Source organism: Falco rusticolus, chromosome Z (assembly GCF_015220075.1).
Source record: "Falco rusticolus isolate bFalRus1 chromosome Z, bFalRus1.pri, whole genome shotgun sequence".
Classification (NCBI taxonomy): Eukaryota; Metazoa; Chordata; class Aves; order Falconiformes; family Falconidae; genus Falco; species Falco rusticolus.
The window spans coordinates 11,905,984-11,923,899 of record NC_051210.1 but is presented as its reverse complement, the minus strand read 5'-3'; the positions used below and the strand labels follow the sequence as shown (position 1 = coordinate 11,923,899).

Sequence of the window (17,916 nt, the reverse complement as noted above, 5' to 3'; positions counted from 1 at the left end):
TAAACAAATCAGGCCTGAGCTTCATGATTATTCAATCTCTAAGAAAATGGCATCCATCATTTATTGCATTATCTTGAAACCACTCTGACATGTCTCAAGTCACTAAGACAAACACATAAAAAGTCCCAAACCACACCACAACCAATAACCTCCATTAACAGAAATGTCAATAAGAAATGATTACTGAGGATGACTACACAGTTGGTTACCATCCCCTCAAAACTGAGCCTGCCTTGGAAACCCACACTGCTGCTCTGTCTTGGGGCTGTACAGTAACTCCAGTTCACAACATGGAACAAAAAAACCAATGAAAAAAATGCACCCATGATAAAGTTTTCAAGTAAGCGTATGAAGACAATGCTTGGAGTGGAACAATACTCAACTGAAACCCACCAGGCAAAAGAAGCCAAAAGGAGCCCTATGCATGTCAGGCAGGAGCAAGGCACAGCCCTGGCCTGGGCAGGCAGAGCCCCAGCAGAAACGTCAATGGGGCCAAACAGCAGCTCTGGGGGAATGGCCCTGGGCTCTGGCAGACTGTGAACTGAGCAGAGGCCAGACTGCATTGAAACAAGAGAAGTGCAGAGTGGTACATTCTCATGATGAGGACTCTCAAGTAGTCAAGCAGGGCCCAGAGAGTTTGTGCAGTCTCTATCCTTGGAAGTTTCTAGAGACTCATCTCTATAAACCCTTCACCATCCTTGCCAGAACTTGTAATGGCCCATTTTAAGCAGGAGGTTAGTCTGGAGAACTTCCAAGTCCCCTCCAAGATGAATTACCCATGATTCTACAATCCCATGGAATAGTTTCTCAGCATAGCATCAGCAAAGTGCCATTTGTAAATCCACTAAATGAGATACCATAATTGAATGGAGGAACTCAAAAAACTACAGACAGCATCCAGTATGGCACAATAGGTTCTTAGAAATCACACAAAACACCTGCATCTTGCCTACAAACCCTACCAGGTTCTCAAGTGACGCGATGCAAAAATGCAAGTAATATGAAGTGGTGTCAGCTCAACTTCAGTAAAACCAGACAGAGCCCGTCCTAGATGCATGTTGACTTCAAGCAACGGAAGTCAAAGAGCCATGGTGGGCATGCTGTCCTGTGTTTTTCATGGCTCATTACCTTGGTATGGTGAAAAAGCAGCTCAATTACTGTCACTGGACTTTGTCATGGAAACTGCAGAACCATATGCTTATTGAGCTGCATATGAGCTAAGACATCACCTTCATATCCACTCCAGGACTAAGTATCAAACAAAACAATGTCCAGCTATAATCTAGAGCAACTGCATAGCTGACCACAAGCATGGGATTGAGACCAGATAAGCCGGCAAGCTAAGTAATGCTGACAGCTACCAAATTTTGCTGCTGCAAAATTATTATAATAGCAGTCACAAATTACTATTATGTTAGAGAGGAAAAAATGTGTCTGCACACACTTTTTTGTGAAGGAAGAGAAACACACAACTACAACAGAGCTTGAGGAACCTGTTCAAGTTACCCACAGTGGCTGGTGAAAAAATACGTGGATGGATTTGGGTATGTGTGAGAGTTTAGCTCATGTCCTGCTTCTCTAATCATTAATATCAGATCAGTGCACTATGGAACTCATCCAGAAGTACTCATGTGACCTGAATCAGGCAAATGTCTGCACATCTGAGTATGACTGCTTCTTACGGTTTTGCTGGCTTCACATGGGTTGCATAAAGCGACACAGTATCCAGTCTGGCACAAATGCTGCCAGTGCATTGCTTGCTTCTTGGAACACATCTGAACCCACAGAGTGAACTCACCCCAGATTAGTTCTTTGTGTGACACTGCTAGGGTAACTGATTCGGTAAAAAAAAAAAATCCTAGAGTTGAATCTGTCAAAATGTCGCCTGAAGAGGGATTACCTTTTCAGAGTAAATGGACTAACAAGGTACAGGCATTGCAAGTTTATCCATATAGCTAGACTACATCCTAGATCTGAAAACATATGAGGACAATCGGGTTCAAATTACTGAATGCTGCAGTAATACTGACCTGACAGTCAAAAAATTAAGAGCACCCATGAGACCAACAAAGCAATATGTTAAGGCAGCAGGAAGAAAAATGGAATTTTAAGTTACCCTTTCCATGTTAGCAGTACAAGCTTGAGTGGAAAGTTAGTCTGGGGAGTCAGAGTGAAAAATGTGTAGTCAATCCATGTGGTGTACTGAATGAACTACACTGTGCTTCTGAAATTCAGTGAAAGGAAGTCCTTGAGCAATGGCATTGATCTACCTTCAGCAGCCTACTGGCAACACACAGATGTTCTTTTTTGCCCATATGCTATGAAAAGTCAACATTTTTGACTACATTGTCAATTCAATCAAGATGATTTAAGTTTTCAAATGACAATTAACTATGTTGGTACATTTTTTCGTTGTTGTTAGGTGTGGGTTTTTTTTTTTAAGTCATTACAATAATTGCAGAGGAGACATGACATGGAACAGCAGACATCCGTCACTGCCTGTAGTCAGTCACTGGGTCAATAAGGAGTCTGTCCTTCTCTTTCCATTCTATTTCATCTACTTCATAAGTCATTGTTAGATTAGCTTTCCAATCACCTGAGTGCTCATGTGAGGAGACATACACTTTTGTTTTATTTCATTGCCTTAACATGATTTTGAGGCTGGAGTTGAAAAACAGGCACATTCTTTGTTGTCCAATAGGAAAAATTAGCGCTGGAAAGAAAGTCAGGCATTTGTGCTTAAAAGTCATTAGCATTTGAAAATGCATCATACTTCTTAAGACACCTACCCACATTAACAACAGAGTAACCTGTAACCGGGCTAGGACCAAACAGTTTTGGAGGTGGAATTTAATATGTACCTGAATGAATTCTGTGATAAAGCTGCCTTCTGTACCAGGGGACTGAATTCCTTCAGATAGATATCAAAGTCCATCTTCAAAATTGTTTGGTCCTTGCTCCTATTCCTGTTATCAGACAAGTGAACGACATCGATGAGCATGTCTTCATGAGTCTTTCACACACAGAAGCAAGCTTGCTCCATATGTGCCGTATGTAAGTCAGGGGAATGCACAACAGCCCTAACCTGGAAGCCACAGCAACCGCTGCTATGGCAGAAAGTCTTGGTCTCAGGCTAACTCACAGCTAGGTGGTCACAAGTGGAAACAAATGCAGCCTCCACAACCTGCAAAAGCCACACAGTTGCAAAAAACCTTGCTGATGCAAGCAGTAACTGTTTCCTTTAAGCCCTAATAGCTGTGATAAACCCATTCTCTATCAGGCTCACAACAACTTTTCCTCAAAAAGTCAATTTCTTCACTGAGAAGAACCAAGCACAGTAAACCATGATACACTGGGGCATTTCCTTCTCCCTGATCTGGAACATACTGTTACAGTAAATTGCCCAGAGAAGCAGCTGAGTCACTATCCCTGGAGGTATTTGGAGGGAGATGTGGTGCTTAGGAACATTGTTTAGTAATTGACTTGGTGGTCCTGGGTTGATGGTTGGACTCTAAGGTCTTAAAGCTCTTTTCCAACCTAAACTATTCTATGATTCAAAATGGCACTCTTACCTTTTTACGAACTCCTTCCTGTGTGCTGGACAGCTTGAGGAGAACAGGGGGTAGGAATTTGGAAATAATGTTCTGTAACTGCTCGTCTGTTTCTGCATGGCCAAGACGCAAGAACACACGCTCAAGCTGATCTGCAGTTTAAAAAAAAAAAAACAAACAACAAAAAACCAAGACAAAAACCTGGTTGAAACTTGAAATTGCTGTAGCAAGAAAACAACTTTTTCTCAACATTCCCTAACAGGCCTGTAAGAAATGCTGTACATGATTCTCAAAGTACTTCCATCTCAACAGCACTCAGCAGAGAGCCATCTTGTATTTTTACCGTTAACTGAGCCAACTGTTGATGGCAGAAACCAGTCTGATAGCTTTGAGTACTAGTCTCCACAATTACAGAGAGACCAGTCTTACCAAAGACAGGAGCAATTAAGATTTTCTTTGCTTCACACTGTGTTTCAAGTAGAGGCTAGAATATCTCCAAAAGTGAAACTCAAGGTTAGGATCTCAAGTCATTCCTGCCCTTTCTGCTTTGACAGCAAAGGTTTGCAGCTAACTTTTGAAAATATGCTTGCTGTGATCTGCATTCAGACCATGATGTTCTGTATTTCCTCTAGTTAATCAGAGGGTAAAAAGATCTGGCCAATTCTTGCTATTATTCTTGTTAAACCCAGAGTTCCGGTCATGCACAGCGATCCCATTGTTGTAGATATTGTGTCAACAGAACAAAAACACCAAGCACTTACAACAGAACCCAAGACTGTTAGTATTGCAGAAAGGGAAGTGTCTAGGCAAAGTACAAGTTATAAGCCAGGGGCAAGCCACATCATGGCAGTTGCCTACAAATAAACAGGCCACACACTTGAAAGCACCAGAAACAAGCTACAAAGTGAGAAATAAATCCTTTGAAAGCTTGAGACTATTGTTCCCAGACAAATTTGATACTCATGGGAGTATTCATAGGACATCTTGACACAGACTAATCTGTTCTGCCCACAACTTTCTGTTATGGCACTCAGGTCTTCCAGGAAATCTTTACAAAGCAGTACAAATGTTGACTGATTCAGTTACCGATTTGTTAAAATTTGTTGTTCTTTTTTTTCCAAAAGACAGCCAGTTACTGATTTGTTACAATTTGTTGATCTTTTTTCCCAAAAGACAGCATTGTCATCAATAGGAGTAAGATCATAAATGTGAAACTCTGGACATATTGCCATAACTTAAAACACAAAGCTCCTATTACAAAGCTGCTGGAGTGTTCTAACAAATTCCTCTAACAGCTTCCTCTAGCCAGCAGGTCACCTCCCCAAACCCAGGAAGGAACAGGGAAAAAAAAATATATTTTAACATCTGCAAAGAGGTAGAAGTTGCAATTCCTACAAGATCAAGAGGAGGAGTGGGGCATGGAGAAATTACATCTGCTTTCTCAGGAAACTAGCAGAAGATCATTTCAAGGAAACAGATGACACTAAAACCTTCTGTCAGCAGCTCAAGCACAAGGGTCTGATGACCATACATCTTTATAAAAAGAATGGGAGAGCCCCCATGTCAAATGCCAGCATGCAGCTGCCCCAACAGCTAAACCAGGCAAAGCAAAACGTCCCTGGCACAGCAGCACTCCCAGCCACCAGGCTGACAACAGTCCTTGTGCACAGGATCACGAGCATCTCTTCTCCATACTGCAGCACTGCGGGCCAGACCTACAGGCAGCAAGGCCCAGGGCTTCTGAAGGGACAACAGGTCTTCAGACATCCTACAAGGAGTAAATCATTCCCCCTAAAACTAAAGTGACCTGCTGCAAGCTGAGATTAGAGGGAGACCAAGGAGAAACCTCCTTCAGCAGAGTAGGATCACTAGGCTGGCTGTAAAAGAATACAGAGGCAACAGAGAAAAAAGCACTGGTAGAGGGCAGAGGGAATGATTGAGGTGAATGGATATGGTTGGAACCTCAGTGAAGAAAAAGGATGTTCAAATGCAAATACAGCTCTAGCCAGCAAACCTATCGCGACGTAGCTGTAAAAGCCTTTACTGTCCTGTTTTTTTAAAGTCTGTGCTATCCCTGCACTGAGTCCTCACAGCATCATTCCTCCTCTGCCAGCAGCAGATTAAACAGATCACTTCCAACATCTTATTTTCTGCTCAGCAAATATGACAGGCAGCTGAAAAGACAGAGGACTATGAAATTTTACTCTCAGGGAAATTGCAAGCCGAAATTCTGCAGCACCTACAATGCAAACTGACTTGCAAGTCAATCTCTTGCTTCAGACAGATTTCATTGAACAATCAGGCTTTCAGCTAGTTTACAATTTCACAACATTTATCTCATACTCCAATTTTTTTTTTAATTTAATCCTAACGATTTCTCTCTTCACTTTCCTCTTCAAGTCATGCCCCTGTTATCGATTTGTTAATAAGTTAAGATTGATTGACTTTATTTGATTGATTATTTGATTTTATAGAATTATTTTATAGAATAGAAATATAGAAGGATAAAAATATATTTTGAGGAAACTTATAATTGCTCAGTAAAAGCTGCTATGAGACCCTCTGTACATCCTGTACCAAGGCCAGAAGAATGGGCTGGAATTATTGTTGAAACTTAGGTAATAATTTAGGGTTTGAAAGGTTTCTTTGTATCTGACCAGTCTTCTGTATGTAGAAAGTGTATTGAGATGTCAGAATATGAGATTAATGGAAATTGGGAAGAGTCGACTGGAACAGCTTGTGGTTACCTGCCAAGAAACCGTGAACTTTAGTGGCAGGTAATTCCGGCAGGGGGAGATCGCAACCACCGACTCACATACCACCTACCCAAATCGTACCCCAGACCCATTTCTAGACCTTTCTAAGCTCTACTGCGCAGAATCGGATATAGGAGGAGAGTATGTTAATGATTTACTGGAAATATTATGATTATGTATGAATACTTAATATGTATGAATAAGTTCTATATATGGTGTCTGATTTTGAGACCTGGCGTGCATTGATCGTGAGAGGACTCGCTCACGCACCCGGCCGTCAATAAAGAAGTGTCTGCTTATCTACATCACATTGGTGTCGATAAGTTCTTCATTCCGAGATTTCGGTAACAGTTTTGGCGACCCAGATGGGACCTCGCTGAAGGAGACCGGAGGAGTCGGGGACCTGATCGGTTCCAGCCGGCACCGAGGATTTCTCGGGGACACCCATCGATCCCCGATCCGTAAGGCTCTTCGCGACGTTCCCTGGATTTTGGTAAGACACTTCTTCTTGTAATTGTAGTAAGTGGGTAGGAGTCCCACTATAATAAGCGTATGGTAAGGAGTGGGTTGGAGACCCACCAGTGGGTTTGAGTCTCACTGAGTAAGTCTGCCTGTCAGACGCGGTGAGAGCTGCGCAGGGTTGGACTATAAGGATCCTTGTGGAAGAGGAAGCCTAGGCGCCTGCCCGTAAGACATAAGCGAAAGCTATTGCAGGGTTGGACAAAAGTGGAAACAAGAGAAACTACATGCTATAGTGTTCTCTAAGGTAGTGCCTCTAACAAGAAGTTAGAAGAAGTTTTGGGGGTTTTTTGTTGTTTTTGTGAGTTTGTGTATTAAGAAGAAAATTAAGAGGTATAATATTGTGTTATATGTTTGTTTAAAGTAACTGTGGGAAAGTGTGAGTGTGGTTGTAAGGGTGAGATGTGTAATTGAGAACAAAAGCGAGTGTGGAGTGTGGATCCGCGGATCGGAGTGACAGAGTTGAATAATTGTGTATTGTATTGTGAGTGATTACACAATGGCAACTAAATTAACTCGGTTGTTTAAAAGTAAAAGCATGGGTAATCTTGCTGTAAATGACAAAATCCCGAAAAATTTTTTGTTGGGATGTTTATTGGCACATTGGGGAAATTTATATGATGATCTGCAAAAGAGCCAGATGATTGAGTACTGTAATAATTTGAGTATTGTAATAATTGGTGGCCTTTGTGTATATTGGATGATCAGGAAGAGTGGCCCACGAATGGGACACTGAATTATAACACTATTCTGCAGTTAATGCTGTATTGTAAAAGAGAAGGGAAATGGAATAAAATGCCAAATGTGGATTTGGTTTTTTTTCCTTAAGACAAAGAAAGGATTGGCAGGATGAATGTAAGCTAACTATTAGAGATAATTTGGTAATGGCTATAACTTCTGATAATAAGAAAGTGGAAAAAAGTGTTGTTCAAATTGTGAGATTGGGAGTGGATACAGGAGCAACATTTTTTTTATTAAATACCTGTAAAGGAAAAATTGGAACAAAAACAGGCCATTCCTGCAACCCCTGGATTTGAAATTTGGAAATAAGATAATTACACATGAATTTTTGTATGTACCAGAATGTCTGATACCCTTGTTAGGAAGAGACTTGTTATCCAAATTAAATGCACAGATTGTTTTTGACGAAGGAGAACTTTTCTTGAAAATACCTGAGTCAAAACCGGGAGAAATCCTGATGATACAAGAAAAGGTAAAGGATCAAGAAATTCCACCGGAGGTGGATTTGGCAGTGATCCCTACTGTATGGGAAACAAATATTCCTGGTAAATCAAAACTAGCAGAACCGGTTAAAATAGATTTGAAGGAAGGCGCAGGAACAGTGAGAATTAAACAATATCCAATCAAATCAGAAGTGAGACAGGAATTGAAGAAATTGAGTGATAAATTTTTGGAGTATAAAATTTTGGAAGAATGTGAATCTGAGTATAATACTCCTGTTTTACCAGCCAGAAAACCTTTGGGTGAATATAGACTGGTACAAGACTTGAGAGCAGTAAATCAAATAGTTAAGGACATTTATCCTGTAGTAGCAAACCCTTATACACTGTTAACAGCATTGAGGGAGACTTATCAGTGGTTTACAGTGCTTGATTTAAAAGCTGCTTTCTTTTGTATACCTTTGGAAAAGGGAAGCAGAAAACTGTTTGCTTTTGAATGGGAAAATCCTCAAACCGGGCGAAAGATGCAGTTGACATGGACTAGATTACCCCAAGGATTTAAAAACAGTCCAACTATTTTTGGAAATCACTTAGCCAAGGAACTTGAAATGTGGAAACAGGATAAATCAAGAGCTGGGCATTTACTTTTACAATATGTGGATGATATATTGATTGCTACAGAAGAAAGACTTACCTGTATACAGGTGACTATCGACCTCTTGAATTTCCTGGGACTAAATGGATACAAAGTGTCCAGGAAGAAAGCCCAGACAGCCTGCCAGACTGTGATATATCTGGGCTTTGAGATTTCAAAAGGACAACGACAATTAGGAAAAGATCGCAAAGAAGCTATTTGTGGTATACCTGAGCCGAGAAATATTCATGAACTCAGAGCATTTTTGGGAATGACTGGGTGGTGTCGCCTTTGGATCATGAACTATGGGCTAATAGCTAAACCGCTGTACGAGGCCCAAAAGAACTCTCCCTTTGCATGGGGCCCACAACAGCAAAAGGCTTTTGTAGAGTTAAAACGTGCCTTAATGTCTGCACCTGCTTTGGGACTGCCGGATCTAACCAAAGATTTCCAGTTGTTTGTTCATGAAAGGCAACACCTTGCACTGGGCGTGTTAACCCAGAGGATAGGAAGCTGGAAACGACCAGTCGGATATTTCTCTAAACAACTGGACACAGTGAGTAGAGGGTGGCCAAACTGCCTTTGAGCAGTGGCAGCAACAGTGATGCTCATACAAGAAGCTCGGAAATTGACTTTGGGAAGAACAATAACAGTCTATGTCCCACACATGGTGATAACTGTCCTAGAACAGAAGGGGGGACACTGGCTGTCTCCCAGCCGAATGATGAAGTACCAGGTGGTATTGACTGAACAGGATGATGTGATTCTAAAGACAACTAACCTGGTAAATCCTGCAGTGTTTTTAAGTTCCATACAGGAAGAAGGACGACTGGAACATGATTGCTTGGCTGCCATCGAGTATGTTTATTCCAGTCCTGAGGATCTGAAGGATGTACCACTGGAGCGACCAGACTGGGAATTGTATACTGATGGAAGCAGCTTCATGGAACAAGGAGTCCGATACGCTGGATATGCGGTAACAACAGAGACTACAGTTATAGAAGCAGGAGCATTGGCGAGTACCACATCAGCCCAAAAGGCGGAACTCATCGCTTTAATTCGAGCCTTAGAACTAAGCAAAGAAAAGAGAGTAAATATTTGGACTGATTCAAAATATGCCTTTGGGGTAGTGCATGTCCATGGAGCTTTGTGGAAAGAGAGGGGGTTATTGTCCTCTCAAGGATCAAACATTAAGCATCAAACAGAAATTTTATGATTATTGCAAGCAGTTCAAAAGCCAGATCAAGTAGCAATCATGCACTGTAAGGCACACCAGATTGGGAATACAAAAATAATAGCTGGGAATAATTTAGCTGATAGAACAGCAAAAAAAAAAAAAAGGTAGCAAAGAAACAAGCATTGCAAATGGCAATAATTCCTTCTAAAACAGTAACCCTTCCTAGGGAAAAACCGAGATATTCAGAGGAAGATGACAAATTGGGTCAGTTATTAAATGCTAAGAAAAACTTAGCGGGATGGTGGGTAACTCCTAATGGACAGGTAGTAATTCCACCTCTTGTGATGAGAGAGAGAATTCAAACGAGACATCAGGAATGTCACTGGGGAGCAGAAGCCTTAGTAACATCTTTACGAAAGCAAGTAATATCAGTTAAGATGTTGGGAATAGCTAAAATGGTAACTCAAAGTGTGAAGTATGTTTGAAAAATAATCCAGTGATTAAGAAAAAGGTTCAAAAGGGTAGACTGAAATCTGGTACAGAACCTGGAGATGATTGGCAAGTAGATTTTTCAGAGTTACCTATAGACAGAATGGGTACCAGTACATCCTGGTAGGGGTTGATACTTTTACAGGATGGCCAGAAGCCCTTCCCTGTCGCACCACACAAGCAAAAGGAGGTTGTGAAGTGGTTATTACAAGAAATAATTCCGAGATTTGGAGTTCCTATTGGAATTTCCTCTGACAGAGGTCCACACTTTGTTGCTGAAGTAGTCCAAAGTGTTAGCAAAGCATTGGGTATTAATTGGGATTTGCATGCGTCTTGGAGAACGCAATTTAGTGGAAAAGTGGAGAGGATGAATCAAACTTTGAAACGACAAATAAGTAAAATTTGTCAAGAAACCAGTCTATAAAGTGGCCTCAGGCACTTCCATTGGCATTATTACGTATCAGGGTACAGCCAAAGAGTGGAACCTCACTCAGTCCTTATGAATTATTATATGGAAAACCATATGAGTCTCCAGAACCAAATCTAAACGTACATGTAAAAGGAAAGCAGGATGTATATAACTATTTGCTTTCTCTAAGGAAAACTTTGGCTGCAATTTGGAGTGTAGTAATTTGGAATAGACCTTTACCCCTGGAAAATTCAGTGCATGATTTCCAACCAGGAGACTATGTCTATGTGAAGACCTGGGCCTCCGAACCTTTGCAGGAGCGCTGGAGAGGACCTTTCCAGATACTGTTAACCACTTTTACAGCTATCAGGATAGCAGAATCAGATGCTTGGATCCATTATACTCGAGTGAAGAAAGCACCTATTCCATGGAAGATTGTCAATCGTGACCCAGAGACTTTAAAATTGACACTGAAACATGTCTAATTTTTATATTGGATTTTATTTTGGTCGGTAGTGTTGGTGGGATCATGGGCCGGCTTGGTGGACAGGAACAAAAGACAAATAGAAACAGAACAAGTGATTGACATTCCCAAACAAATGGCTGAGGAAAATTTGATGGTAGGATTGATTAAAGAATTTGCCAATTTACAAAATGTCACGCAGATCACTGCTTGTTTGCCAATACCGAGGGCAGTAGGTGAATCTATTCCATGGGGAATTTTAACTATGAATCTGACCAATCTGGAACATAAAAATGAAACCACCTACTGTGAACAAAGGCCAGTAACTCAATGGTATGAACAAGTAAAGGTTATTAGAAAACAGTGGAAGTCGCCAGGTAAAGAAACAGATTGTAAAAAAAAAAACCAACCAAACTATTGAATTATGATTTTATAACAGGATCCTGACCTAGTGCCATAGCTTGAGTTCTTCTTCCTGGGGGTCCAAATCTCCACTTAGGATGGTGTTCTTATGATGAACAACTTAAAACCAATGTGAGCAGAAGTATCATGAAATGGAAGTGTAACAAAATGGGCCAAGGTACCCAATTAGTAGCACAATGGGACTCTATATGGTCTATGACCTTATATTCCCATTTTCAGTATATGGCAAGAACTTCTTGGTGTTTTACCTGGGATGGAAAAGTTTTTTCAGTATTACCCTGGGTCAATGATAGGTCAACTTCATCGGGAGAGAAGGAAAATAAAATAGTGCCATGGTGGAAATGTGAAAAAGTGTATGATTGCAGTAATGCAGACTTAGTAATCCAAAGAATTCCTCTGTAGGCCACTGTTTTAACATATGGTTGTTTTTGTCGAGGTCTTAAGAACACTCTCAATTTAACCAGCACTTTTATAGTTAGAAAAGGAACTTTGTTTAGTTGTAGTAAAACTACTATTTGAAGTCCAGGACATTTAGTTCGGGCATTAAGAGATGGAACCTGGACCACTCATCTACCATTAGATGGTAAAGTGAAACAAATAACTTTAGGCGTGCCAACATTGTGTCCGATTTGGAAGAAATCACCATTTAGAGGATCCCTAGAGAATATAGAACTGAAACGAACAAAGAGATCTGAGACAAATGATGATACTTGGAATGAACCATCTACAGGAGTGAAAATTGGCTGGGCACGTGAATCACTTTTAAATCCTATAGCATCATATAGAAACAGAGCATGGCTCTATCAGTTAACTGGTCAAGTGGAAAAATTAGCAAACATTACTAAAAAGGGGTTTAAGGAATTGAACATACAATTACAGGCGACCTCTAGAATGACTTTACAAAATAGAATGGCACTAGATATGCTCCTACTTAAAGAACATGGAGTATGTGGATATCTCAAGGATGAACTGGAGCACCGTTGTATCCACATTCCAAATGCCACTCAGGATGTGGAACATGATCTAGACCTATTAGGAAAAACTGAAAAAGAAACTGAAACAATTCAAAAGGATATGTCAGAAGAGATTGGCTTGGAAAAATTTTTAACAAATTAGGATGGAACTTGAGTGTTGACGGCGAGGGAAGTCAAGCGGGCAAACTCAATATGAGTGATAGAGCAAGCTTCGATTTATTACGGCGCGATTATGTCTTATATACAGTTCCAGTTAATTATGCCTACTAGTCATCTGCTGATTGGCTAAGCTCTAAAGGGTTACATTTTCATACGTCCTCCTACTTGCGGTTTCTGCGGATAGCTAGCTACATATTTTTTTTCTCTCTTGTCTACGCGAATTCCTCAAAGTTATTTACAACATTAGGCACAAGGTCAGTTTTTCTCAGCTTCCTTATCAGCATGCCTCAGCACAGCTGCAAGGCCTGCTTCAGCTAACTTACGCTAACTTTGTTTCACAAAGATCTTTAAGGGAGTCATGGCCGTGATCACACAGCCATTCTGCAACACTTGAGCTCTTGGATACAATCCATAATCAAAACTTTGTTTTTGTTACTGATTGTCTTTTTGATGATCATGCTAGTATATGCATGTTTGAAGAAGCAGTTTACCAATAGGATTGCAGTCAATCGTATGATTATGAGAGAAGTACCTACTAGTCCACCAAGGTATAGCCACCACCAAAATATGTGGAAACAAATGATATGTAAATAATGTGAAAGTATTGAAATAATGATTTTCAACACTTTCAAAGGGGGGAAATGTTATCGATTTGTTAATAAGTTAAGATTGATTGACTTTATTTGATTGATTATTTGATTTTATAGAATTATTTTATAGAATAGAAATATAGAAGGATAAAAATATATTTTGAGGAAACTTATAATTGCTCAGTAAAAGCTGCTATGAGACCCTCTGTACATCCTGTACCAAGGCCAGAAGAATGGGCTGGAATTATTGTTGAAACTTAGGTAATAATTTAGGGTTTGAAAGGTTTCTTTGTATCTGACCAGTCTTCTGTATGTAGAAAGTGTATTGAGATGTCAGAATATGAGATTAATGGAAATTGGGAAGAGTCGACTGGAACAGCTTGTAGGTGCCTGCCAAGAAACCGTGAACTTTAGTAAAAGGTAATTCCGGCAGGGGGAGATCGCGACCACCAACTCACATACCACCTACCCAAATCGTACCCCAGACCCATTTCTAGACCTTTCTAAGCTCTACTGCGCAGAATCAGATATAGGAGGAGCCTATGTTAATGATTTACTGGAAATATTATGATTATGTATGAATAGTTAATGAATATGTATGAATAAGTTCTCTATATGGTATTTGATTTTGAAACCTGGTGTGCGTTGATCGTGAGAGGACTCGCTCACGCACCCGGCCGTCAATAAAGAAGTGTCTGCTTATCTACATCACATTGGTGTCGATAAGTTCTTCATTCCGAGATTTCGGTAACACCCCCTCCCCCCAAGGACCTCCACGTGTCTCATGACCCAGCTGCATTAGTTGACTGCTTACACCATGCCAAGCAGCCCTAGTAACTCAAAAAATGAATGAAAGTACCAAATCTTTCCCCTCAGACCCAGAACTCCAGAAGATCACTGCAGACCTACCATCCTCAGCAAGCCAGCTGAGGAACCTTCCACAACATGTTTCTTTCACATGGTAACAGATCAGGTTCAAGTGTGAGGAAACACGAGCGGTCATTTCCGAAGCCATCTGTTGTAGCCATGGGATGACACACGCCTTCCAAAAGCCACAGAAACCACTCTGCACATGCCCACAGGAAGCGCAGCAATGTGCTACATTTCCAGCATCTATGCCATTTCCAGCTTCCTCCGTTATTCTGTTGTTATAGCAGCAACCAGAATTGTAATAATAATAAAAAAAATATCAGAGAAAAAAAGGCTACCTACTTGTTTATGCTGCCTGTGACCATATTTACTTTGTCCCATTATCTCTGCTGCCGAGCCAGTTATGCCATGCTGCCATCATGCATCCCTCCCTTAACCATAAGCATGACAGGACTCCAGGAAAATTCAAGACTAGTCTCCTGGCTGCAGTCAAGAAACTGCTCAGAGTTTGTCAGAGCACTCTCCTGTGCTGCCAATGCAGGCTGTATCCATAGCAGTGGGACAGGAAAACAGAGGTATAAAACCCTCCCAAGTACCGCACGCTATTTTCTGCTCAGTTTTATTCTACTAACAACTAAGACCATCTCTCAAGCTGACAGCATTCATTATGGGAAAGCATAAACCCCTGAGATTAAAGCACCACACACAATGGTCCAAGAGAGGAGCCTGATGCTGTGTTCTACCTCCATGCGTGTTGCAGACTCGCTTGCTGGCGCAGGGCAAGCTCCTTCCCTTCCCTGCCTCTTCTCCTCACCTTCACCTAGCTGCACGCCCAGCCTGCACGCCCAGCCTGCACCAGTGAGCAGACCACCGTGTATCAGACATCAAACCAGACAAGGGTTTGCTCACACCCGTCTCACATTCCCATAGCACGCACTCCACAACTTTTTAAGAATGAAGCCAAACCCTTCTCCATCTAATTTTACTGCCCCTACTGCCGACTACAAAACCGCATAGTTGTAACTTCACGGGTAAATGATAGGTTATATGATAACAAAAATAGTGAAGCAAGAGGTCTAACTTGCTTTGCTATATACACCATAGAAAAAAAAAATTACACAAGACACTTTAAATAAGGTTTAGCAACTGAAATTGACTACTACAGCAATCTTACCACAACCTGACAACAAGAGCACTGAATTTTAATCACAAAGCTTTACGCATCTCAGTCTTTATAGCCAATACCGAACTTAAAATGCAGTTCAAGCAATGACACACTTCCTAGTTGAGTAATACAGTTAAAGGTATTTTTAAAGTTTTTGGAAGCACTGAAGAAAAGAGTAATGGGAGGCGTGGCATTTAGTAAAGTACACCGTTATCCCCACCTATAAAGCCAATACTTACGAGACCTGAAATTTTACAAAGGCTTCTCCTTCCTCGGTCTCACATTAAACCCTCATCTCAAATTTAGGACTGTAATATTTCCTTGGTATTGGTTCCCACCTATAGCACCCTCTGCATTAGCTAATTATTTTTGTTATAAAATTCCTTCCATAGTCAATCTACCACAGTTCAGCTCTGGTGAACATGGGGCTGGGGGAACAATATGCTGTCAGAGGCAAAGACCAACTTTTAATGCAGTCCAGAGAAGTTACAAATACAATTAAAAAAGGAGGGGGTGGGGTGGAATTACAGTGTAGGAATTTGCCAAAGAAAGTCAAAGTGAAAGTGAGAAAGGAGGAAAGGAAGGAGACTTCACTAGAAACAAACTGGAAAACCCTGTGCCCAATCCGCAGGATTCTACAAAACCACTACAAGAGCAAACTTGCACTCAGAACAATGGAAAAGCGTAGGGCACACTGAGATCATTGCAAGCCCTCTAGATTTGCTCCATGTGAAGAGCTCCTTGCTTTGCCAGGGAGTGTTGGAAGGAATAACGGCAAGTAAGATTAAATCATTACTACCCTTCAGTGCATCACTGAATTCATCTTTTTGGGGATACTCTTACAAGTTTCCCTTCAGAAACATGAAAGCTGGAAGCAGTTTCTTGAAAAAAAGATGACTGCTATGCACACAGCTCATAAGCAGATTCTGGGCACCAGCCACAGTCCGTCAGACTTCCCCACAGTGTTAGAAATCACCTGAGAAATCATGTCTCGTTTAATATGTAGTCTTAGAAACATTTTATGTGTGACACAGCTATGACAGTCAACATTTTACTATGGATTTTAAAAAAAACCAACAAACCAACCAAGAATGAACTGCGTGAGTAGATTTACTTTTAAAATACATACAAGTAAGTCCATGCAAAATTTGTAACAGATATTCATGTATTTTGGTACAATCACAACTTCTTTCCATGCTGCTGTGTAGTATTTTCACACAGTATTTCATTTTTTTGTAGCATTTTCTTGCTGAGGGGGCAGCATTTACAAAAGGATGAACATAAATATGGAGAATTTAATAATGGGCATTGCATACAAAGACACATTTCCTTTCACTGTATGTAAATGAGCCAAAGTGGCAGGAAAACAAGATATATCTTTGTACCCTTGTTATCAGCAGCAGTGTCCAATTTGTGTCAACAGACATGGTTTATTTGGAATTTGAAATCCCCAAGTTACCATGGCAATGTAGCTACCTATCTGTCAGAAAATGCATGTTTCCCTTCTGGTTCTTTCAGTCTCCATTTAAGACCACAAGGAGGAATATAGTTTTCAGTGCTTAAAGACCACACCTCATGCAAAAAGGAAAGATTTCAAAACACAGACAATGTGTACTGTGATTTTCTTGTAAAATTTGTAAGAACAAGGCTCTAACTTGTGCTTTATAAACTTCCAAGTCCTACAACACTGGCCATAAAAGGGTCACAGATTTCTAAGTCTTGTTATTTCAGAACTGATCTTGCAGTCTCCCAAGCCAAGAGCAAAAGCCAAACCTGCTCACTGAAACACACCCCTTCTTCCCATTCTGCTATTACAGTAGCTTGCCAAAGAGAACAACTGAGAGGAAGACACAGAAAGGATGAAGTAAATAAACAAACATCTTAACATTTTCCTTCCGTTAGCAAGGGTGTCTCCCTCTTTTTTATTAAAATCATGGAAGTGAACTCTTTGAATGTTTTGCCTTACTGATGTAGCTAGTTCACTACATGTCGTTCTATCTCAGAAATCTGCTCTCAGTTCAGCTAAGCACCATTTCACGTGCACAGGTTCTCCTCGTCTTTATGCAAGATAAAGAATTAGATCCCTCTGGCATTCATAAATACTGTGCACAGTATCTCAGCTGTTCTGCACAGATCCCTCAGCAATGTAAATTTGTCTAGTTGAGTATCAAGCAAAACACACATTGTTCTTACAAAAACTGACTCAAGAAACTACTGGGGCTAGGACATGTCAAGCTAACTGTACTTCATAATTTAACTGATCACCACAAAAGCATCCAGGAACCCAAAAGAGAGAGTCAAAGTCCTCAGCAAAACAGAAGCAGAGAATGGGGCTAGCAAAATGCTGTGCACCAACGCCAGAATTTATCTTCACTTTCCCATAAAGTGTTTGTTTGACAGATTAGTGGTAGCGCTACATTAAGCATTTCTAGAACTGTTTCAGTAATTAAATTAATTAAATCAAGTAATCCTCCCCCTCCATTACCTAAACTCTGTAGAAACATTTAATCACGCTAGCATCCCCCACATTTTCTCCAAAGGCTCTATGCCAATCAA

At 40.7% G+C, this 17,916-nt stretch overlaps 1 protein-coding gene across 3 annotated transcripts in view; it reads right to left on the bottom strand.

The window, feature by feature from the left end:
- ECPAS (Ecm29 proteasome adaptor and scaffold) overlaps window positions 1-17,916 on the bottom strand; it is a 75,966-nt gene that overhangs the window by 50,597 nt on the left and 7,453 nt on the right. For 2 of the 3 annotated variants that reach the window (XM_037374308.1, XM_037374307.1), the window contains exon 2: window positions 3,573-3,703. In XM_037374308.1, coding sequence (XP_037230205.1) covers window positions 3,573-3,703 — 131 coding nt within the window. Of the gene's footprint in view, window positions 1-2,861; window positions 2,967-3,572; window positions 3,704-17,916 lie in introns of those variants that run through there. The other variant, XM_037374309.1, reaches the window with a different exon arrangement.